The sequence below is a fragment of the Ammodytes marinus genome, assembly GCF_949987685.1.
Source record: "Ammodytes marinus genome assembly, chromosome: 12".
In the NCBI taxonomy this organism is placed as follows: Eukaryota; Metazoa; Chordata; class Actinopteri; order Uranoscopiformes; family Ammodytidae; genus Ammodytes; species Ammodytes marinus.
Genome location: NC_137216.1, coordinates 1800830 through 1826088, shown reverse-complemented (window position 1 = coordinate 1826088; position 25259 = coordinate 1800830). Strand labels below are relative to the sequence as shown.

Genomic DNA, 25259 nt, shown 5'->3' with positions numbered 1-25259 from the left:
GACCATGTACATTTTAATCTTTAGATTTACTGCAAGCACCAAGCACTCTGAAGCTTATTTGTAACAAATCAAAACTAACATCTCGTCAATTAATACAACACAGTACAACATTTAAAATCACAAAATGCATTTTCCAATCGTTTTTGATGCAGAGCACCAAGTATTAACTGTTAAAGATTATCAGCACAAGTTTGGAACCACTGATGTAGAATATTCAGCAGCCTAACAGTGAAAGGAGAGATGTAGTACCTGATTGTTTTGAACACGTATTGTACCAGGAGAAAGGGCCTGTGTTACCACCTGGCCCTGAGGAGTGACCACTGTAACAGGCTGGTATACTGTGCCACCTACAGTTAACGGACAGGTATAGCACATATTCAGTTTGATAGATTATGCTGAGGATAAATAAAGCTGTGTGTTCCAATGTTACATGACTGAGTCCAGTACCTGAGGGAGCGCTTGTATGCCATGGTGACATCCCTGCCACCACCTGGGTGGGGTTGACTGCTGTCACTGTAACATTGCCTTGCTGCAGGGCTGATGCCGGCACCATGATCTGACCCTGGGGACTGATAGTGCCTGAGATAGAGCTGGGCATCTGCAGAACATGCAAAACAGAAGTCACACATGGATGTTTTTCATGTTAATAGTGAGTAGCAGGTTAGAGGAAGGAAATGGGCTGAAATAGATTAAGACAAAGAAACTTAACAGAAACATTAACATCATCGGTGTCTATAGCACTTTCACGTCAAAGGCAACAACACAACCAACTATGTGTGGTAATTGCGATAGTGGTGGTGCTTCCAGTCCATACCTGAGTCTTGGTAGGTGAGAAGCCGTGGGCTGGGCCTTGTACAGGGGAATACGGGCTCCCTGGCTCGGCACTCAGCAGAGTCTCGCTGTTCATCTTGGTCTTGAGGCAGGCAATGTAGCGGCTGCAGAAGTCCTTACACAGGTCACTCACCTTCTCCAGCTCCAACAGGTGGATCCGCAGCACCTGGATGGCTTTCACCATCTACAGGGCAAGAGAGTTGCTTTATTATTATTTTTGAAAAAAAAATTAACTCTTTATTTAAAATATTTTTACATGTTTACACAAAATACAGACACAAGGAACATAGTGTGGGGCACTACAGTTGAGCGTACATGATTCCACATGTCCACGTCAAATGCCCTTTAATTGTCCACAGACTTTCACAGTGAAGCAGCGTCCAATTCTTCCGATATAAAGACAGTCCATTTTTGGAGGAAAATTTCTCCTTAAGATCTAACAGAAAAAGTCATCCTTTCCATTGTAAAGATCTCCTTGATTATATCCCTCCACTGTTGAAGGCTTGGCGGCTCAGGCTTGTGTTAATTTCTTGTAATTGTTTTTTGCAGGCAATAAACAATATTTTACACAAATACCAGTCCTTTTTATCAATAACGTCCTCTCCTATTGTACATAAATACAGGACCTTAACATCAATAGGTAGATCATATCCCAAAACCTTTTTCAAAATGTAACATACTGTATTACTCAACTACAAAATATTTGAATGTTCCAAAAATGTGCGAGTGATTGGCATTAATTTGTCCACACTGTCTCCAACACTGTTGTCGTGACTGAGATGATTTACTTTTAATTTGGGCAGTGATGAAGATGCAGATCAGGTTTTTCTAGCCGAATTCTTGCGACTTGTTGTTGAATGTTGTGTTTTCCAAATTAAATGCAAATCCTCCAGGGATATTTCTGTTTCTAATTAAGTTTCTAATACTTGAGGTCCTGCAATTATTGTTCTCAACCATACTTTTTCTTATTTTCATTCTATCACCTCTTTTTTCTAGCTCAAACTCTTAGCAACATTGTATGCAGAATAGGGGTGTAACGATACACATATTTGTACCATACCGTGACGGTACAGGCACGTATTTGGTGTTACAGAGGTGGACCGCGGTCCGTTCGTGGCGTACATAGCGTTAATATATGGCGAATGTACAGGCTTGTTTTGCGGTGTGGAACTTAAAACTTGTAGTCGGAGTTCCCCCCGGACCATTTAGCCTCCGGCTCGCTCGCACGTGCGCAGTAGCAGCCAGCGATTTAGAGTCCATGGTGAGCACAGCATGAGGGTGCAGTGTTGCTAACTTAGTGACTTTGGAGACCCCTCTGGCAGCTTTTTTTCAAAAAAGCGACTAGCGACAAATCTAGCTACTTTTTCTGGTGTTATTGGTGACTTTTGGAGACTCTGTCGCTAAAGCACGTATCGCTCTTTACTTCTAAACGGGCAGCGGCTGGCTCCGAGGCACCTCCCCCGCTTGGACATATAAGCCTCGTTCGACTTGGAGCCGTCTTGCTCAGACCTGCGCAACTATGACGCGCGTCTTGCTGAGCGCACAACAAAAATGCTGCATAAATGCTGTGCGCTCAGCAAGACGAGCGTCATAATTGCGCAGGTCTTAGCAAGACGGCGACATCTCAAACGAGGCCATAAGCTCCCCCGTCCCAGAGCACTGACACACTTGCGCAGCAGCCCCTCCCAGCTGCGGTCAGAGCAGGAGATACACACCTCTCCGCTCAAGTGTTCCGTTTGCATCCCTATTAGCAGTTGTAATAGGCTACCCCTCCTTTCTTTTACAGTCTATGAGTAGTGCAAATAAAGATGTTATACAGTGCTATCAAACAGAGAGCGAACTGCATGGCGAAAGTCAACAGGAAACCGGAGCTCACAGGCGCACCCCTGTCATTCAAATCCCGTTTGTGGGATAACTTCGGATTCCAGTAGAATTATGAAAACAGTGATAAACGTGTGGAACAATGTCGGCACACAGGTTATTGTTTCACCGCAATCGCCTATGTATGTATGGACATATAAAGGGAGCCAACACGTCGAACATGCATACGCATTTGAAAAGGCACCATCCAGGTCACCGTTACTGTGAAGAAAATCAAGCTGTGCAAACCCAAGGCAAGGCAAGGCAATTTTATTTATAGAGCACATTTCAGGCACAGGGCCACTCAAGGTGCTTCACAGGGTTAAAATCAAATAAAGAATACAAATACACAAAAAAAAAGGAGCAAATTTAAAACATGGATAAAAATACAACATTTAAATAAAAGAATTAAAACATTTTACCAAAAAAAAAATTATAAAAAAAAATTACAGGTTAAAAGGGAAACAAGAACGTTTTGAGACCCGATTTAAAAGAGCTGAGAGTCTCAGCGGACCTCAGACTCTCTGGCAGGGTTTTTCCTGCATTCAAAAAATGTTGGCGCCCGCCAAAGGAATTTTAGCGCCCCCCAAAGGAAAATCCTCAGCGCCAAAGTGTTTTTTTTATATATATATAGATAAATAAATAAAAATCTACTTGAAACGGCTCCAAATGTGTTTCCATTTCCGTGCCATTCCAGTCATATTACTTGCAATCTCAGTTGTAAAAAAAGAAATCAGGTCGGGGATAATCGTTATTAAACTATCATTGTTCCGCTCGCCGGGGCATGCAGGCTTATAAATGCAGCGCACCCTTTCAGCCGTGAGCTCCGCTCGGCCCCTCCCTTACCTGAGTTTAGCTATCGGCTCGTCCAGAGTAGGAGGGAGATGTTGCGCATTGCCGGGTGTTTTGAAAAACTTCTAGATGACGAGAATAAAGGTAAAACTAATTGTGTTGTCTGAAAACACTTCAGACTCACAACAAACTAAAATAATGTGCAAGATTTGTCACACGCGAGTAACGTGACATACGACCGAGACACAGAGAGAAAGAAAAGTGATATACGACCTGATCTGCACCTCTAAACATCCCGACCAATTTGTTTATTCACTTTAAGTCGAATCATAGTGGTCTATGACCAAGCAATCAATGAATACAAACACAGGAAGTTTAAAGCTCCTTGACTCCTGCCACCACAACTGTCAACACTACAATGCAACTGCCTATCCAGCCAGCTCCATGACATAAATAAATCATGCCCTTACATTCAATGCTAGCAAAAGACGTGCCCTATCAACACCATTTACAACTGGTTATTTTTATTTTGACATAATTTTTTTAAATTATTAAAAATATGTTTCACTTATTTAGCCTATTTCTATTCTCCCTGTTTTCAGTTCAATTAGGCCTTTGTTTAAAGTCCAAAGTCATGGTGTTATTAGAAAAAAACCTTGTTAAAAGTAAAATAAATGCATAATGTTCTTAAATCAATGATTAACTGTCTTTAATAATCGTGATAACACAATGTGATTACTCAAAATAATCATGATTATGATTTTTTCATAATCGAGCAGCCCTACCTTCTTCCATGGTTTAGATCAATTAGAAACAATTAAAGTATTAAACAGGTAGGCCTAGTCATTATTAGTATTTTGACTTCATATATAGGTTGTTTATTGTGATTTCATAAGCGTCAGTGAGCTCCATGGTAACACAGTGATTGACAGGCTGACTGAAATGCTCTTGAGCTGGACAGAAACTCCCCTCTCCCAACCCAACACCCCTCTTAAAATACACAAACCGTTTGCCTTTACTGTCGCGACCCCAAAAAAAGTCGGTCGCGTACTGACCCCCAAAGGCCCATTCTGAGCCAGGAAAAACCCTGTCTGGCAGTCCGTTCCAGACATTGGGCGCATAAACGCTGAATGCCGCCTCTCCCTGTTTAGTCCTAGCTCTGGGGACTTTTAAAAGACCTGTCCCAGACGACCTAAGGGCTCTGGGCGGCTCATAACGTATCAGCAGATCAGTAATGTATTTTGGCCCTAAACCATTTAAGGCTTTGTAGACCATCAATATTTTAAAATCAATTCTTTGAGTGACAGGAAGCCAGTGTAAAGACCTAAGAACTGGGGTAATGTGATCTACTTTTTTGGTCCTAGTGAGGACTCGAGCAGCAGCGTTCTGAATTAGCTGAAGCTGTCTGATTGATTTTTTAGGAAGGCCTGCAAAGACACTATTACAGTAGTCAAGTCTACTAAAAATAAATGCATGGACAAGTTTTTCTAAGTCCTGCTGAGATATTAGCCCTTTAATTCTCGATATATTTTTAAGGTGGTAGTAGGCTGACTTAGTAATTGATTTAATGTGTTTTTTGAAATTCAAGTCGGAATCTATCACTACTCCAAGATTTCTAGCTTGGTGTGTGCTTTCTAACATAACAGATTTAAGCTGTGCGCTGACTTTTGATTGTTCATCCCTGGCACCAAAGACAATTACTTCAGTTTTGTCGCTGTTTAATTGAAGAAAGTTTTGGCACATCCAGTCATTGATTTGTTCAATGCATTTACTTAGTGCTTGAATCGGACTATAGTCTCCTGGTGATATGGTTATGTAAATTTGTGTGTCGTCTGCATAATTATGGTAGCACAATTTGTTTTTGTTCATAATCTGAGCTAGCGGTAGCATGTATATGTTAAACAGAAGAGGCCCAAGAATGGAACCTTGGGGGACCCCGCATGTAATATTTGTTCGCTCGGATGTGAAATTGCCTATTGACACATAGTAGTCTTTCCTTTAAGTATGATTCAAACCAGTTTAGCACAGTTCCAGAAAGTCCAACCCAGTTTGCAAGTCGATCTAGCAATATGCTGTGGTCAACTGTGTCGAACGCAGCACTGAGATCCAATAAAACTAATACAGAGCTTTTGCCACTGTCTGTGTTTAAGTGGATGTCATTGAGGACCTTAACCAGAGCAGTCTCAGTGCTGTGGTGTTGTCGAAAACCTGACTGAAAGACATCAAAGCAGTTATTCATTGCTAAGTAGTTATTTAGCTGATGAACAGCTTTTTCAATGATCTTGCTTAAAAATGGTAGGTTGGATATCGGCCTATAATTGTTCATGAGTGATGCATCTAGATTTTTCTTTTTTAGGAGTGGCTTGATGACAGCTGTTTTCAGGGCCTGTGGGAATACACCAGTGCGAAGGGACATATTGACCATTTCTAGGACATCTGAGGCCATACAGCTAAAAACAGTTTTAAAGAAGCCTGTGGGCAGAATGTCAAGGCAACAGGAGGAGGAGTTCAGGTGTTGTATAATGTCATCCAGGTTTTTCTTGTTTATCAGAAAAAACTCTGTCATGGCATCTGAATTCGTTTTAAATGGGTACAGAGATAAAACATATCTTGAACCTGGTATTGATGCAGTGACAGCTTGTCTTATTTTATGAATTTTCTCAGTAAAGAAGGAGGCAAATTCATTGCAGGCCCTCGTGGAAAGATGCTCAGACGCTACTGACACAGGAGGGTTTGTTAGCCTGTCAACAGCAGCAAACAGGGCATGTGCATTGTTGCTGTTTTTGGTGATGATGTCAGAGAAGAAAGACTGTCTTGCATTTCTTAGTTCTAGGTTAAACGTGCGTAGTTTCTCTTACTCTCTTACCCAGAGAGTATTTGCTTTTTTATACTGAAAATACATAAGCTGTCATTTAATTGATGCTGCAGTTGCACTTTTATTTGATAATTGTTATATTTATAAGAGCACTTCAGAGCTTAAGAGAGCTGCAGTAATAAATATATTTTTTAAAGTCAACAATACCCTTAAAGATGACATACCCTTTTTTTTACATACCAGCTTACAGAGCCTGCTGAGCATTTCACAGCAATTTTAGTTCATGCTGCACCTTCACTAGTATTTAATAAGTATTTTATTTATTGGATAATTTCAGCAGTATTCTTTTTAGATTTGTTAGGCCTATGCATTGTATTTGTATGTTACATACTGTCAGCTAGTTACTGACAGCTAAAGCTGTTCATTCTCCCTTAACTATGAACCGTACCGTACTGTACCGTGACTTCAAAACCGAGGTACGTACCGAACCGTCACTTTAGTGTACCGTTACACCCCTAATGCAGAACTGCAAAAATTTTACATAATGTGTGTCCCCACTCCAGGGGGTGTGCTATTATTTTTCCAATGAATCCTCCACAAGGTGGCCCTGTTAAGCCCTGAATGAAAGCAGTTTGAGAGGCCACGACCAAGTCCGATTGACTAGAAATGTGTTACCCTGGTGCAGGTGCTCACAAAAAGCCGCTGGGACCATATACAGTATCTCACAAAAGTGAGTACACCCAGGGCTGTACAGTGCGACAGTTTTGATCGCATTTGCTACTGAAATTGATCACGTGCGATGATGAATACAAGTCCAGTCGCACCAGTGCTAATGAGCAGAGGCTGTCTGTTTGAGACACAGAGGAGTGCTGCACAACACTGCTTAGAGGGCTCTACATTAACACTCTCCAAATGCGGGTGAATGTAGTCTTAGGCGAGTAAGTTATTAAGTCTACCCTCCACTTTGGCTGGTGAAAGATGTGTGCTCGGGATCTGTGCTTGTGCGGCGAGATTATAGCGTCTAACTTCACCAACGGTTAAAAACAGGAAGGAGACGGCTCTCTTTACATTAAGGCAGTCAAGTTAGCGCGTGTGCAAACATTTCCTGTGCGCCTTCACAATAAAAGTCAGTTACTAGCCAAATGCGAGTTGACTTTTATTTTGAAGCAGGTAAGAACAGGAAGTTAGCGCTTCACAGCCCTGCAGTCAACAGCAGTAACTATCTATGATAGTAACTGACAAAGATTGACACACCCTAACGATTGACACAACCTATTTATCTTGGCCTAAATTGTATAAATATGTTTACTAATTTATTTAATAGGCTATATGTTCAATGTTTTAAAGTATGGTTTTCATTAAAATAATGAAATGTTCTAAAAATGTTTGTTATTATTAGCCTAATATAATAATGATATGTTTATAAAAATATATAGGTATAGACATTATTTTTATAGTTCTATGGGGGGAAATAATTCTGAATCAGCAAAAAAATTGCCATTGGCAGGTTAGACTCTTTTGTCTAAATTGCAATCAGTGCACCCCTATTCATTTTTCTACAATTACTACTGCACACTAGGATATCATATTCATTGAGAATCTCAAATAAAACCAAGATGACATGCTCAAAGGTAATTAGAGCGAAATGCAAGGGTTAGGGTCATGCAAGTTTTCGATCATACTTTGTGTGCTACCAAATCTATTTTTGTGCTACTGAATTTTTTTGCTTGCTAGCACCAGTGCTACCACTTTAAAAAATAAGCGTACAGCCCTGAGTACACCCCTCACATTTCTTCAAATATTTCATTATATCTTTCCATGGGACAACACTGAATAAATGACACTTTGATACAATGTTAAGTAGTCAGTGTACAGCTTGTATAACAGTGTAAATTTACTGTCCCCTCAAAATAACTCGACACACAGCCATTAATGTCTAAACTGCTGGCAACAAAAGTGAGTACACCCCCAAGATTTTTTTCCCAAATTGTGCCCAAAGTGTCAATATTTTGTGTGGCCACCATTATTTTCCAGCACTGCCTTAACCCTCTTGGGCATGTAGTTCACCAGAGCTTCACAGGTTGCAACTGGAACCCTCTTCCACCCATTCATAACAGCATCACGGAGCTGGTGGATATTAGAGACCTTGCGCTCCTCCACCTTCCGTTTGAGGATGCCCCAAAGATGCTCAATAGGGTTTAGGTCTAGAGACATGCTTGGTCAGGCACTGGTCGTTATCATGTTGCAATACTGCCCTGCAGCCCAGTTTACGAAGGTTAAGTGCACGTGGTCAGCGTCATACACAGAGGTTGGCTTTGGAAAATAGACGTATGAGTGCTGCCAGCATTGCTGAAGGGCTTGAAGGGGTCGACCTGTCAGTGCTCAGACCATACGCCACACACTGCATCATACTGGTCTGCACAAAAAGTTTGCTGAAGACAAGCAGACCACGGACATGGATTACTGCAACCATGTCCTGTGGTCTGATGAGACCAAGATACATTTATTTGGTTCAGATGGTGTTAAGAGTGTGGGGCGGTAACCAGGTGAGGAGTACAAAGACATGTGTGTCTTGCCTATAGTCAAGCATGGTGGTTGGAGTGTCATGGTCTGGGGCTGCATGAGTGCTGCCAGCACTGGGGATCTACAGTTCATTGAATTCTAACATGTACTGTGACATACTGAAGCAGAGCATGATCCCCTCCCTTCAGAAACTGGGCCGCGGCCCGCAGGGCAGTACTGCAACATGATAACGACCCCAAACACACCTCCGATAGACCACTGGCTTACTAAAGAAGCTGAGGGTAAAGGTGATGGCCAAGCATGTCTCCAGATCTAAACCCTATTGAGCATCTTTGGGGCATCCTCAAACGGGAGATGGAGGAACGCAAGGAGTCTAATATCCACCAGCTCCTTGATGTCGTCATGAATGGGTGGAAGAGGATTCCAGTGGCAACCTGTGAAGCTCTGGTGAACTCCATGCCCAAGAGGGTTAAGGCAGTGCTGGAAAATAATGATGGCAAAACAAAATATTGACACTTTGGGCCCAATTTGGACATTTTCACTTAGGGGTGTATTCACTTTTGTTGCCAGCAGTTTAGACATTAATGGCTGTGTGTAGAGTAAATTTACACTGTTATACAAGCTGTACACTGACTACTTAACATTGTATCAAAGTGTCATTTACTCAGTGTTGTCCCATGGAAAGATATAATTAAATATTTGAAGAAATGTTAGGGGTGTACTCACTTTTGTGAGATACTGTAAGTCTGTCTGGAAATATTTTTAGCTAATTTGCATAAACTGATTTTTTTTTTTTTACCTTCTCAAATTTTACGCAATCAACACCAAATTGATCAAAAAGCATCGGGGGAAAAGATACAATGTCTGTAAAAGATTAGTAGGGTAGCTTGAAAAACATGACCGCCATTGACCAAAACATTTACGCAAGGGCGGGGCTTAGCAGCTAATTGGCCATAACTCATTGACCATCATCAAAGTTGCTGGATATGTGGTGTGGTTGCATGTCCCCTAGGGATGGGCATTTTAAGAATTTTCATTGATCGATCGGGAAAATTAATGATCAATTAATCGTTATCTTTTTACATATTAAAACATGCCAACAGAACATCCAAAATACAGCATTTTTACCATAGACTGTATACAAGAGGTTTTTACTCAATTACATCTTTATTCCAAAATCTTCTAGGCAAACAATCTATTAAGACAAGGCACCTTTTGAAAATAAAATAATAATAAAATGCGGCGCTGGTTAAAGCCCGAGGCTATGAGCCAAACAAGGAGCCAATGCTACGATACCTTTAGAGTTTAAACACATATGCGCCTCCTAAGATGCTGCCAAAGACTGCATAAGGGCACGGCACGTTTCTCTGAGTGGTAAAGGACCTAACGTTACTTCATCTAATAAACAAAATCTGCAAATGAGTTCCCTGATGAAGGCGAAGTAGGAAAGCATAGACGCTAAAGTTAGCCGCTAATGCTAGCGGCGCTAACGAGACACGTTAAACAGGGTCGGATGTAGGCTTCAATCTACAAGTGGTACATAATTCGGTTTGTTTAAGTGTTGTATTTATACAAAGTTTCACAATGCTTAATGAACTTAGTTATTTTCAGTTCTAAAGCTGTCCGATGCCAAGCTTCGCCTTGATTTCGTCATTCAGTGTTTCCCCCAGCGCTTTATAGCTAAGGTGGCCGCCTTAGCAACGCCAGCCTCCCGCCTTGACTAACAACCAGCCCCTGCACAATTACTGTACTAGCAAGCGCGATGTGTGTGTTGTGCATGGTCATAACTGCGCGAAAGGCCGCGATTTGCGGTAAAAAGCATGTGTCTCCAAGCGTTTCTCTATCAACTGCTCTGTGTCTGCGGCTTTGCGCGCGACTACGGCATGCACGCGGGAGAGTTAAACGAGCAGAAGCAAACCGAGATTTAACTGGTGGCGATAATAAACGCAGTGCAGTTCTATGGGGATATTTAGCTGAACAGAAAGAAGTGCTCTGCAAGATTCACCATAGAGGGCGCCAATATGCAATGTTTGACAGGCCACGCCCTTCGCCCCCTGACTCTGATTGACTTAATTTCTTACAAACTTACAGCTTATGGTGCTCCACAATAAAGCCTCTTGGACCATAGGCAGGGCCGTAAACTAGCGGTCGCCACTCGCCAAATGCGACCAAAATATTCCCCTGGCGACTTAATTTTGGAGGGATACATGCCACTGGGGCGGGTAAAAGTTTGTCCCGATGGTCGTGCTCTTGCGATAAATTATGCATGATAGAACAAAACATTGTAGTAGCTGTAAACTGATAAATTATGACGGTAGCAAACGTCAAGCTAAACTGGTGATTTGTTGTGTGTCACACTGAAGTAGCTCCCCCGACGTCACCGCTGTAGAAAATAAGTTCCCCCGAAGAAACGTAGCGTGCGCGTCACCGCCATAGAATGTATAAGAACGCCGCTCTTTAAAAGTTTTGGCGCAGCAAAAGCAGTTCGAGCGCAGCAATGTGGCGGCATATTCCCGGTGTGACCGAACCAAAGAGGAAGAATACAGAGGAGATAGGTGGAAAGGAAGGTGACAAAGAAGGCGAAACATCGACGAAAAAATCAAAAGTGAGAAAGTTCGGTGAGAAGTGGAAGATTGACAGAGAATGGCTTCAGTACGACGACTCGACGGGTGTCATGTTGGAAATTCATTTGTGGTGGGCAACAAAACAATGAAAGTGGAGACTGTTAACAGAATTTAATTTGCTTTATTGTATAATATTTTAATGCACAATACATGCTTTCTGGCTGTTGAACTTTGTCCCAAAGAACTCCAAAGTGTTTTGCTAAGACAAACTTGTTGTTTAGCCTTGAAGAAGAAACTGCCTAATAAGATTTTGGCACATACAGAGGTATGACGCATTCATGTGCACAGTAGTTTCACTCCCCATATTCTGTTATCAGACATTGTATGAAGGATAACACCAGCTGAGATGAATTTCTGGGAATATCTGCCTAATTAAAAATGTTTCTGCTTTCGCCAGCAAAACGGGCTGGACACACAAACCGAGTGTATACGCCTACACATTTCACTACATATAATCTCTGTACACTGTTCATTCGATGTATTCAATCATGTAAGCCCATTTGTGATACATGTTGTTTGACCCTTGCATGCTGTTTGCAAGTAAATTCACCTGCTTCCAAGAAGGCCTGACTCAGTTTCAATTATTCAAACACTTGGGTAGTTTGATGAAATAATTCTAGTAACAGAGACCATCCGGGAGCACGAGGGAAGCCGGTGTCACGGTATCTGTACATCAGTGGCTCGGGCTCAGTCTGAGCCACTCTTTTCTCAACCCGCTGTTGGTGCCTTGACATGTTTATCGGAGGAGACGAGAGCCAAACTGAGGGCCATGTTTAGGACCGCTCATGCCCTTGCAAAGAAGGGGAGACCGTTCACGGACTATGAGTGGATTTGCGAGTAAGTAAAACATTTTATTTGTCAATGAAATAATTCTGATTCCCAGTACCCTCTTCATATGGTTTACATTAATGTTACTATAGCTAAGGCCAAGGCTTGCTAAATTGGGTAACATACCTAGCTAGCTCTATGAAGCTTTTTTTTTTTTTTTTTTTAACAATTGTTTGATAACGTCAGCCCCGTTTTGACCTCAGATATAACGTTACATCTGAAGTGAGCGGGGCTAGTTGTCCTCATTGGTGGTGAAGACAAATTTAAAAACACCTGTAAACTGTCCATCTTTTTTATGTCAACCAGGGTAGTAGAAGTGAATGAAGAGGGTTTTAGTTTTGCATGTTGTCAGTCACCTTTATCACTTCTCCAGAGTTTGTAGGTCTGAATAGCAATAGCAAAACTAGATGTATTGGAACATTACTGTATGTGTTATTAATATTATTGGATTAGTGTTAATGTTTGGCATGATTTTTTGCAGCTTGGATGAACAGAAAGGCATTGCCTTGGGTGCAACCTACAGGAACAAAACACAGGCGAAAGAGTTCACCCAATATATTGCCGAGGCGGAGAGAGATGCAATCAGGGAGACGCTGAAAAAGACTAGATTTCTGTCTATCATGTCCGACGGGTCCACTGACAGCTCGGTGAAATAGGAGGAGCTGGTGTATGTGAGGTGGAGTCACAAGGGCAAGATTGAGAGCAAGTTTGTTGGCATCAAGTCAGTTGAGAAGGCAGATGCAGCACACATAACCAGCACCATCAGAGAAATCATGGAGCGTGTGTGCAAAGAATGGGAGAGTAAGTTGGTCGCCCTGGCAACAGACGGCGCTGCTGTGATGGTGGGAGCAAAGAGCGGTGTGGTCAGCCGGCTGAAGGGGGACAGGGCTTATATTATTGGTATCCACTGCATGGCACACCGACAAGAACTGGCTTTCATGGACGCTATCAAGTCCCATGCCATGTTCCAGCGAGTGGAAGAATTCCTCAGTGGCCTCTACACTTTCTACCATACCAGTCCACTGAACAGAGCTAACCTGGTCAACAGTTTCCAGGCTCTCGGGCACAAACCACTGGTGCCTACAAGGATCGGTGGGACCCGATGGGTAGGACACCTCCTACGCGCCCTGGACCACTTCCTGCGGGGCTTTCAGGGGATTGTTCAACATCTGGAACAGGTAGTGGCATTATTAATGTATCAAAGGAATGTGTGACTGTGACAGTGCCTGTCAGTGTTCTGGTAAGTGTTTTTGAAAAGCTAGTAATTTTGTTGTATGTGTTTGTTCTTGATGTGTTTCAGATTCAGTCTTGTGATGCTGAAAATGTCAGAGGAGTCCAACAGGCCAAAGCCAGGAAGTATTACTCTACTGCCAGGGAGGCTGTCTTCATCCACTTCTGTGGATTCCTTCATGACACTCTAACACACCTGAGCAGCCTGTCCGTCTCGCTCCAGAAGTCTACCATCACCATCGCCGAGGCTCACAGCTGCTTGAGCGCAACACAGGCAGTCCTCAAGAAGTATAAAACCAGGTACGGTCATTTAAGAAGTAATAGGAAGTAACTGACTCTGAACTTTATCAATAACAATGATTCCAACAAGAGAGGGGTAGAATGTGTGAATGTATTGTAAAGGTTTATTCTGATAGGATAGTAAAAATTAGCCTTTTTTTCCACCAGAGAAGGGCCCATGCAGGCCACAGTGACACAAACTATGAGAGACAACAACAACAACAGCTATGAGGGAATTTCACTGACAAGCCGTGACAGCCAGACCCTCGTCGCCTCACGGGTTAAACTGCTTGACAGGCTAGTCGAGAGTATGACAGACAGGTTCCAGGATGTCAGTGTAGGTGTGCTGTGTGCCACTAAGCTAGTCAGCTTTGCCAACTGGCCAGAGTCAGGAGATGCAGCAGCAGGTGTTTGTAAATTAAGTACTACAGCAGAGCACTTAAGTTCAGGATCATGACGATTATATTTTAATTTTGAGAAATAAAACATGCATTCTACTTGTTGTTATGTAGACCTATGTGTACAACTCCTCTAGATTTTGGTGACACTGAAGTGGAGACACTGATGGACCACTTCAGGCCTGTCCTGGAGACCAATGGCATCCATGCTGAGAAAGTGATGGATCAGTGGACTGTCTTGAAGTCCTTGATGTACCAAGAGCCACAGTTCCTGTCACACCCACATGTGTCCTGGGCCACTGTGAACAGGAGCCATCAGCACTCCTGTCCTGACCTGCTGGCTGTCATCGACCTGGTCCTGTCCCTTCCTGCCTCCACTGCGGACTGTGAAAGGGGTTTTAGCACCATGAAGATGGTGAAAAGTGATTGGAGGTCCAGCCTTCTGTCTGACACTCTGTCAGACCTTCTGATAATTCAACTCTGCTCCCCAAACATAAAAGACTTTGATCCGAGCACAGCTATGACGCTGTGGCACGAGCGCTCAGTTAGAAGCAGACGGCCTGACTATATGGATGGTGGTGCAAAGAGGGTGTCTGTTGAAGACAGTGATGAGGAGCTCTAAATAGATACTGGATCGGACCCATTTTTAGTTCTGATGAGTAATAAGTAATGAGTGTTTCCTTTGTCACAGTTTTGCACTGTTAAAGTTTCAAATGTGCAATGTTTGAAATGAAATGAATGAAACTAAATTAATATAATATTAAAATGTATTTCTAAATATTACTTTGGCCTCTTTTCTAAGCATGTACTGCTATATAATACTGTTATCTCAATGAAAAGTACTGAAACAGAAGTATATATGCAACAAAAAGAGGCAATTTATTATTTGGCCGGTAAAAAATTTACTTGGCCGGTAGATTCTTTCATCTACCGGTCCCCTTGGCAGGTGAGCCAAAAAGTTAGTTTACAGCCCTGACCATAGGGCTCAGCCATGATAGATTCAACCTAATTTGCGGACCGACATACACATGTGTATAAAGCCTTAGCAATATAGCTCAAGAAACATGGCCGCCTTTGACTAAACGTCTTCACAAGATATATATTTGCCATGACGGCAACTTTCTGCGGAATTCTGTTTCCATTCTGTTTTTGAAGACCCCGATATATTTTGGAAATTACTTTTTTACTGCCCTCTTTATATGCTTTAATCAAACAATTAATAACTTCATTGCCCTCCTCAGACATTCCCAGTTTGATCTTTTTTTATTTGTAAATATTTGTAAAAATGAGTGCTGTCAAACGATTAAAATATTTAATCGCGATTAATCGCATTAATGTCATAGTTAACTCGCATTTTTATCTATTCTAGCCTAAATGTCCCTTGATTTCTTTTTGTCCCATTCTTTTTTCTCATCGTAATGCTCTTTTCACACCCATTCTCTACACCCTTGTAATTCAGTGTATTTCTTCTAAAATATCATAGTTTCCAATTCAGTGCAAATAGACAATGTAGATCCCCACCCCCCCACCCCTAGAACAGCATACACAAACATAATTGGAACTTCCTTTTTTATTTAAAAACCAAACCATAAAACAACATAGGCTATAGCTTATAAAACAAATTAGTATTAAGGTGGTTGCTGCCTAAATGTTTTGGGAGTCGTTCATCCACAACTTATTTCCGACTGTTTATGGAGTGGACACACCATACACTTGTGTGCTGCTGGTGGTTGGTTGGTATGCCGCTGCTGCAGCCGAGGCTTAAGTCAACCTTGATAGCGAAAATTTAAGTGAAAATGAATGACTGGCGGCTGCCACTAACGTTCATGGAGGTTTTGGTGGGGGCGCAGGGTTATAAGTAGGACTTTTGCAAATGAAAAGCTTTCTTTTCTGTTCTTTTTCCGCGTAGTCCCCGAGTCACACACAGAAGACTAGTGAAGGTTGCGCAGCTGAGCTAGGAAGTGTTAGGTTCCGGTTTCTGCTTCAAAATAAAAGTCAAAATTGACTTGACGTTTAGCCGTTTTGACAGTTAAATGATTTTAATGTGAAGTTACGCTGTAGGACATGTTCCGGTTGACTTAACAGTAACTTAATGGTGAGCTATATGAATAGTTTGTGGTGTTTCAGTTGTTCTAACATTACTAGTTGATGCAACAGCATGTGAAAAAACCACAACGTTTGCTAGGCCATGAAGAGCGTTAATCGCGCGATAAAAAAAATGACGCCGTTAAAATGGGTTTGCGTTAACGCCGTTAATAACGCGTTAAACTGACAGCACTAGTAAAAATCTTTATTTTCTAATTCAAATTCCTTCTGTAGTTCTCCAAAATTCTTGAATGTAACATCAATGGTTCCTGGTATGAAATTGGGTTCTAGGGCCGGCCAAAATAATTTTTTGGCATCTCCCTCCATGATATACTTCTTAACAATTTTGCCCCAAATATTCAATGTTTGTTTAATAATTTCATTTTTGCTATTTAAAAAGGTCACATATTATGCTAAATGCACTTTTTAAATGTGTTCTAACATATCCATGGGTCCACGGTGTGCCTAGAGACTACCAAAATATCAATCTCTCCTTTTCTCACTCTCCCTTCTTCTGAAACCCCCACCCCTCCCCCCCAATATACTCCAGTCAGAATTCTCGCTGACTATTACGTAATAGTCGGCAGAGCCACATCCCCATATTTTCTTTATATGTCCATGGTTTCCCCCCCAGAAACGTCCACCGTGCAGTAGTCTATGATAATAATGCCTCGTTTTTAATAACACAACAGATAGGAAGCTACCTGTGCTTTTTTTTAAACGGTGAAACTAAAATAATAGTTTTTATTGGTAGTTTTGCCTGACTGGTGTATAGCTATTAGCTTTGGGACAAGCAACCAGCTTTTGCTCATAACACGCTGTTTATATTCCCCACAGCAGTCTGAAAATGACTTGTTTTTAACATGACAAAGGATGGGAAGATATTCATGTAGAAATCAAACTTTGAAGCTACCGTTTTCACTGGTTTTAATCATGTCAGGTCAAATTGTTAAAAGTATGGCTTAGCTCCGGGTAAACACTGTGTTCGCAGTCACGCAGTGTCTCTCTAGTATCGCGAGAGCACTGCAGAGACGGTGGGAGAGCCCCATGGACATATAAAGAAAGCCCGGCAGAGAGGTGGGAGGGGCCAGCCAGATCGCACAAATATAGGTCATCCTTAGGCCTTTCACACCGCCGCAAAATCGGAGCTAGTTCTGGGCTTGTTCGGAGTTAGAGCCAGTGTTTTGGTTTCACACCGCCAGAGAGCCTGCTCCGGGCCGTAAAAACCGGGGGAACTCATACCCCAGGATTGAGCAGGGTTTGATAAGAACTGCTTGCGCGAACGGTTGGGGGAGGGATTATCCTGACCAACCAGAGCAACTCAAACCTCATGCCCGCCATATTTAAAAACACCGCTACTACGAGACGTAAACATAACATAATTACCGAACGTAGCGATCAAATTGACCGGCGAGAATACGCTGTATGGGTCCTGTTTGCTTAAGAAAGCAAAGCGAGAGCCAACAAGTGTAAAAATAAGACGTATTCGCCGCTGTTGTTGTGCTTAAAGCTAGCGGTAGCTTTAGCGTTAGCCACAAGAGCAGCGGCGTCGGGTGACGTACACACACGTTTACAGTGACGTCATGACGTTGCTCTCTTGCCGGCTCCATGGCTGTCTCCGGTCGATGTGAAACCAACCGGTTCATAACTGGGATAAGGCTGTAACCAGTTTTGAACTGACCCCAACACCAGCCTGGAACTGACTCTTGGTTCATTTTGGTGTGAAAGGCCTACCTGAGACCAGAGGATAATCAGGGTATAGAGGCTTGCTACAATAAATGATCTGAACGGGTTTTTCAGCAAACATCTACAAAAATAAGTATTAGGGACTACTTAGACCATATAAAATTGACAGCAAAGTGCATAATATGTGAGCTTTAAATGTAATGTAGGGGAGAGTGGGGTGAGTTGTGTCAGTGGGGAAGTTGTGCCACCCCTTGTTTCTAGAAAACCATTTAAGCACATTTAACTCAAAAAAAAAAAATTTCTCCTTTCAAACTAAAATTTCCATGATCAAGGTTTTTGGATTATTGTGTCTGAACAATTATAGACATGTTTGAAAACATTTTTTGCAGCACGATCACTGTCCAGAGCCTTCAGTACGTTGGGCATCGTAGGACTGAGGAAGAGAAGAGCCATCCGCAACACCACCGAAGCGGCAGAGAAAGCCTCAAGATGGCTTTGGCTCAAGAGGGGAGAGTCATGGGGGCAGAAGTAGCTAGTTAGCCATCTGGACACAAGCTGGGGTCTGATCAACCTCAGCTGGGTCACCTAGAGGAGGGTGTATAATGTTGAAAGACCCGAAACACCCGATGATTCCAGGAATCATCACTGAAGATGTGTCCAGAAGCATCAATAGATGTACTTGCACAGTTTGTCTACTGATTGCTTCATCTCATTCCTTCTTGGTGATGTTAGAAATACATTTTAAATGTTGTTCTTCCCCAATACACGGTAAATCTAGTGAGTTAAGAAAGTCCTTTATTTTATGAAGGACTGATTTTATTTGATTTTATGATTTTATGACGGTATGACCTGTGTCTAACTGTCGGAGCTTGGATAACAGTAGGAGAAAGTTGCCCTGGACTGCCTTCTCAGAGCGGGAACACTCTTTACTAAGAGCCCGAATTCTCTGGTCATATCTCGGGCGAGTTTTGCCGTACAGCAAGACTCTATCCCCAGCGTGGCCCGTCTTAAGCTGTGGAGGGAAAGGAACTGACTTTGTTGTGTTGGTTTTTCCCTGATTCTTGCACTTTGCACTTTAGTGCCCAGGCCTGCGTACATGTTGTGATGTTTGCGTCCGTCACTGTTTTGTACCGTTATGTGTTGTCGCCTCTCCTCGCTGTAAACCAATTTGCCCTCTTGGGACACTAATAAAATCTTGAATGTTCCTCTTTTGCTGGAGGCTGTGAATATAAATCTTGGTAGTCATTTAAAAAAAAAATTCTATTTGATATATATATATATATATATATATATATATATATATATATATATATATATATATATATATATATATATATATATATTTTTTTTTTTATTATATTTTGTTTTTGTCTGGGGGTCCTGAATCTTATGCATAGTTGAAGAGGTGTACCGCACTAGTATATTTAGCAGCTTTAGGACCAGATTCATAATAACTTTGTTTAGTGAATCTTGATTTTTTTTTCTCTTTCTCGTTATTTAGAATATCATCTATGTGTTGCCTGGTTATTGATATTTGTTGTAATATTGACCCATCTTTATTGTTTTTGAGTTCTAAATTTCTCAAATTACCAATACATTTCTCTTAGTTTTTCAATTCAACCTTTTTTTGGTATGCTGCCCTTGCTATTGACCCCCCCCCCCCCCCATAACCGCTTCCAATGTATCCCACAGTATGGCTGAATCCACTAGACCATCATTGTTCTCTTTTATGTAGTTTTTAATTTCTTTTTTGATTTCCTCTTTTGCCTCCCTATCATTTATCATGCCCACATTTTACTTCCATAAAGTATTTCTAAGCCTTTCTAAGTTCTAAGTATCTTACAACTGTATGGTAAGATACATTAAACTGTGATCTGACAAGTCTGTTACTCCAAAGCTATATTTCTCTATCCTGTGTCTATCAATTTTGTTCATAAAGAGGTAAGAATAGAATATTCAGAGTGACATGCAAAAAGATGAGTGTAATCCCTTTCCAGGGGTTGAAGTTCCCTCCACACATCTAAAATCCACAGTTATGCGCAGAATGACCCGCCTGATATATCCCACCCACTCTACTACTGGGCACAATGGTGATGGGTAGCGGCAAGCGGCCAGCGGAACGTAGCAGTGCTTTTTTGTTTTGAAATGCTAGTTGCCATGTGTGTGTCCCGGGCGGCAGTTGCTATCGGAAGAAACTACATGTGCCAAGAAATCCATTGTCAGTAAACACAGCTCATCTCTACATCCACAAAAGTAAGATAAGACTCTACCATGCAGAGTGAAAGCCATATATCAACAACATCAACAAATGCTGCAGACTGGGCTCATCTGAGATGGACTGACACAAAGTAGAACAGTGTGCTGTGGTCTGATGAGTCTACATTTCAAATAGTTTTGTAAATCATGGATGTTGTGCAGAGGAAAAGGACCATCTAGATTGTTACCAATACAAAGTTAAAAAGCCAGCGTTTGTGATGGTATGGGGGTGGGTTAGTGCCCATGGCATGGGTAACACATCTATGAAGGCACCATTAATGCTGAAATGTACATACAGGTTTTGGAGCAACATGCTGCCATCCAGACAACGTCTATTTCAGTGACGTCCCTGCTTATTTCAGCAAGACAATGCCAAGCTACATTCTGCATGTCTTAATACAGCTTGGCTTCATAGGAGCAGAGTGCAGGTACTAGACTGACCTGTCTGCAGTCCATACCTGTCAAATTACTGTCCTCAGTTCCCAAATGCTTACTCACACAAAGAAAGGGTAATGAAACACAGTAGTAAACATGCCCGTCTCAAATTTTTTGAAACAGGCACAACATTTTAAAATGTGTGTATATTTTCAAAAAACAATTAAGTTTTTAAGTTTTAATAAATATGATGTGTTAGTACCGTTTGATATTTAATACACGTCGAAAAGGATTAGGAAATTATCACATTCTGTTTTATTGATATTTTACATAACAGCCCAACTTTTTCGGAATTGGGGGTTGTAGATCTAGGGGAAATCCTCTTATAGGAAGAGGGCCCTAATTTAGAAATTGACTTCTGCACCTACTGTGTGGGTTTATAGTCATTCTAAATGAGTCTAACGTTTATGTACACCATGTACACCTTATAACACCCAGCTCCCCGACAGTCACGATAAGTAAACATTAGGGTTGGGCAGTATCCAATTTTGGATACCTTTAAACCTTGCTCAAATTATACCCTGGTATACGGTATTACCGCTGTGTTCCTTGGCCGTTTTATATATATTTTTCTTATATTTACTAGCTTACCTTTTTTATTTTACCTTTTTCATTTTTGTATTTACTACTTCAGCTATTGCCTATTTGTTTTAGTTTATTGCCTAACACCACATTTTACTAGCAAACTGTAGCCTATTTGTTTGAGTTTCTTGCCTAACATTTTACAAGCTCACAATGAACTAATCACGATGACGTTAGCTCCATCAAATCCTCATTTTAACCTACAGCACTTGAACTCACTATTGGCGCTTTTCCACCGCAAATGTAGCTCGACTCGACTCGACTCAGTTTAACTTGGTTTGGTAGCAGCACGGGTCGTTTTCCACCGAAAATAGTACCTCCTGAACGTGGGCGGGGTTGTCGTAAGGGGCTGAAAGCCAACTCCGGAGTCAAGTGGCAAAGCAGAAATTACGAGCAGTTGTTGCACTATTAACTGAACCAACCGCCAAAAACACGGATGAGAAATGTTTAAGAAAATACTCCCCTTGTATCCGTTTGCTAAAAGAAGTAGAATAATATTGCTACGGGCCGTTAAAAGGGAGGGTTTGTGTCCTGATGTGTGACTGCCACACAGCTGTAGGGATGCGTCACGTACATCCCTATGCACGTAAACACGGGCATGATAAAGTTGACTGTTAAGTGCTTGTTTCAGGATACGTGTTTTCAAATGCAAGCCGTGTCTCAGCCTGAATATTTTATTGAGGTAATCAGTGCAGTCCGAGGCTTGTAATGTAATCGCTCGCTATCATGTCTGTCCCAGCTTGCTGCTATAGGCTATTTAGCCTAGCTGCTGTCTCCTCTCGTATGTTCAAAGTAACTTCCCCAACAGCCAACACAACTGGGTGAGCTTAGCGAATATATGGAGAGAAAAAATTCGGGTCTGTGATACAAATCAAATGAAAGCGAGCCAAAGAAGGCTGCACGCGGCGAGACAAAATACACATAAAAGTCCCGGAGAGTTGTTGAGAATCAAGGGGAGAATAATCAACAGAATGAAGCCGGCAGACGGTAGTCTCTGGCCAATCAGCGGCCGGCCGTCTGCCGACGTCACCTTTTAGCTCGATTCATTTTCAATGTACGATCGCTACGAAAAAAGAGACCGGCGCCTTCGGCTGAAAAGCAACACCTAAGCGCACACAGGCCCATTGGAAGCTTTTGGTGTGAGTTTACAGTAAATCTGATATGAGCCATGCAGGAACTACTCCCAAAACATTCCCAGCAACACATTTCAACTAAGCAGTACAGATATTAAATACAAATTTGTTTTATCTATGTTAGTTGTATTATAATTTGGTATTCAGTGAAAGGAAAAAGTTCCAAGAAACATTGTGTGTACTGTGAATTATAGTTCTGAAGGGGGAAAAGATCGTAAGTGGCAAAATCAGAATCGGGAAGTTAGACTTTAAAAAAAATTGCAATCAGGATCAGACGAGAAAATCGGTGCACTTCTCTCTACTGGTATTGCATAAAACACTTAAAAATTCCTGCAGAAATGTTGAATGTGCCTGCCGCCTCTTGCCGACTAGAATTGGTCGGGCTGAAAATACTTTGGGGAAACTATTGCCCCACTCTTTCTGAAGATAAGAACCACGTTTTGTGATGATCGGACAGTTGGTCAATCATACCCCTTTCCCACTGACCAAAACCCCCGCGTTGACCCACGTGGATCCGGCTTTTTTGTCCGATGTGAAGGGTTACATACTGCATTAAGATTCGGGTCAATTGACCCAGCAGTACACATGGGTGTTTCTCGCCTCGCTCAGCTTTTAGGTGGGAACTGGTGGGAAATAGCCTCTATTTATATTTATTAATAATAACTGCTCCACCAGACAGATCACAGTTTATGGTTTCACTCTCAATTCAGGTCGTGTTTAAGCCGTGAGACCCAGCTGAGCTGAGGCGCTGAATGAGTTCAAATATAAATAAAATTATAATATCCATAATTTGTTAACCTGATCAATGATCGTCCGAAACCAACCCGCAAATATAAGAAAAAAACCTGTGCCGAAAACAAGTGAGGGGAAAGTGACGGGTCATAGGTAAATGTGCACACTCCGTTATCGCCGCCGGTGGTTAGGGGTGTACACCTGTACATGTGTTACCGGTTAGTAAATCATAACCGTTAAGGAAAAATCAATAAACAAAAACCTTTTTTAATAATTTTTTTTAAATTAAGTTTTGAAAATGATTTTAAGACACACGCATTCATTCATTCACATCACAAATAAAACAAACATGGGAGGGGGAGGGGGTTGTGTAATGTATTGTATATGTCTACTTATTCTGTTTTTTGTCCGTTTGTGATTTTTTTTTGTAAAATCATTAAAATAAAAGTTTCAAAACAAATAAAACAAACTATTTGGGGATGATAAAAACTAGTCTGCAGAATGTCGGTCTGTCCCTCAGAGTGAGTGACTCTCACTGAGTGTGTTGAAAGATAATTTAAAGATTAGTTGACGTGAACTACACTGGTAAGTAGCCTCAGTCCAATAAAACCTTCAAAAGTAAAAAGCCCAAACTTTATAACACCTGTTCAACCTGAATAAATGTGGACATGTAGAAAGCCATAGGCTATATTAATCAGGAAATTAATCAAGGTGATAATGACGGATAACAAATGTCAGGCGAACAAAAAAACTAGTGCGTGTGTGCGTAGCCTACAAGACGGGTGCTTCCGACGGGGGTATCAAAAAAGGGTATGTAAAAGGTATTAAAAAAAAAGGTATCAGTTACGGCAAATTAGCAGCCCTTGTAAAGACATTTTGTTCAATGGCGGCCATGTTCCTTGACCGATCTCGCTGAAATTTTAAACAAATACGTATGTCAGTCCCGGCTTAAGGATTTATATAAAACCTGTTTGGACATTTTTACACTAGCCTAGCCCTACAGTAAAAGTTCACGCCGTCAACAAAGTTTAACTCAAACTAACCTGCACAAAATTCTATTTTCATATTTAAAAAAATGTATTTGAGGATAAGCTCCTGAGATGTAGCATCTCGTTTTCGAGGGTGGCCTCAGAAAAACATACAATACAAATACAATACACAAAACAAACTATTCAAGACAAACACACACATACACAGACTCTCACAATTCTCTCCAAAAATAGCAACAATGATAAAAACAAATAAATATGTGCATTCAATAACAAGAGCAAGGTGATTTAAGATAAAACAAGCAAAGAAATCTTGAAGGGGTTTGTAAAGTAGCGATTGCTCTGAGGCAAATTATTCCAATTTGAAGGTGCTTTAAACTTAAATGTTCGTCTCCCAACTTCTTTCAATATTCTAGGGACAACAAAAAAAGGTTGTTGAGACACATGCTGTATGTGTCAAGCCAAAACATGAATATTAAGTCTGGCTACTCTGCCAACTACATTCAAGTGCACACTGTACAGTCAAGTGCGAAAGTTTGTGAACCCCTTGAACATTTTGGAATTTTATTTATTGTAACCATCATTAATTCATTTTTATCAATACCAGTATTTTTTATATGAAATAACAGATGTTTGTTTATGAATTCAACATTTTTCTTTTCCAGAAATCAATTGTTAAAACAGATAAAACAAATTATTTGACGAATGTTGTATGTGCAAAAGTTTGTGAACCCTGAGCTGCATTGCTTAAATGGAGCAGGTAAACACAATCAGATGGGCCAAATTGAGTCATGAAATGGACCAATGTAGTGAGAGATCTTTAGGGAAGAAATTGGGCGGCACTAGATACAACAGAGATAAAACCAGGTCAGTTTAGGCTCACCAAAGTGAACCCATACAGGGTCAGACATGCTAAAAGGGGAAACAATCTCAGAGGATCTCAGGAATAGAGTTGTGATGCTGCACATTTGTCTGGGGACAGCTATAAATTATTTTAAAAAAAGTTTGAGCTCCATCGGTCCACCGTGAGGCAAATCATCTACAAATGAAGAGCTTTAAGAGTGACTGAACATCTGCCTAGAAGTGGACTTCCTTCAAAAATATCCACAAGCGCCACAAGATAAGTGATTTTTCAGTTAAAAGCCAACCCAAACATTACATCTGGTGATTTGCAGACCTCT

General features: G+C 41.3%; 1 protein-coding gene across 2 annotated transcripts in view; it reads right to left on the bottom strand.

The window, feature by feature from the left end:
- pknox1.1 (pbx/knotted 1 homeobox 1.1) overlaps window positions 1-25259 on the bottom strand; it is a 43436-nt gene that overhangs the window by 12430 nt on the left and 5747 nt on the right. For both annotated transcript variants that reach the window (XM_080037606.1, XM_080037607.1), the window contains exons 5-7: window positions 815-1015; window positions 448-598; window positions 250-347 (exon numbers count right to left, since the gene is read on the bottom strand). In XM_080037606.1, coding sequence (XP_079893732.1) covers window positions 250-347; window positions 448-598; window positions 815-1015 — 450 coding nt within the window. The remainder of the gene's footprint in view (window positions 1-249; window positions 348-447; window positions 599-814; window positions 1016-25259) is intronic.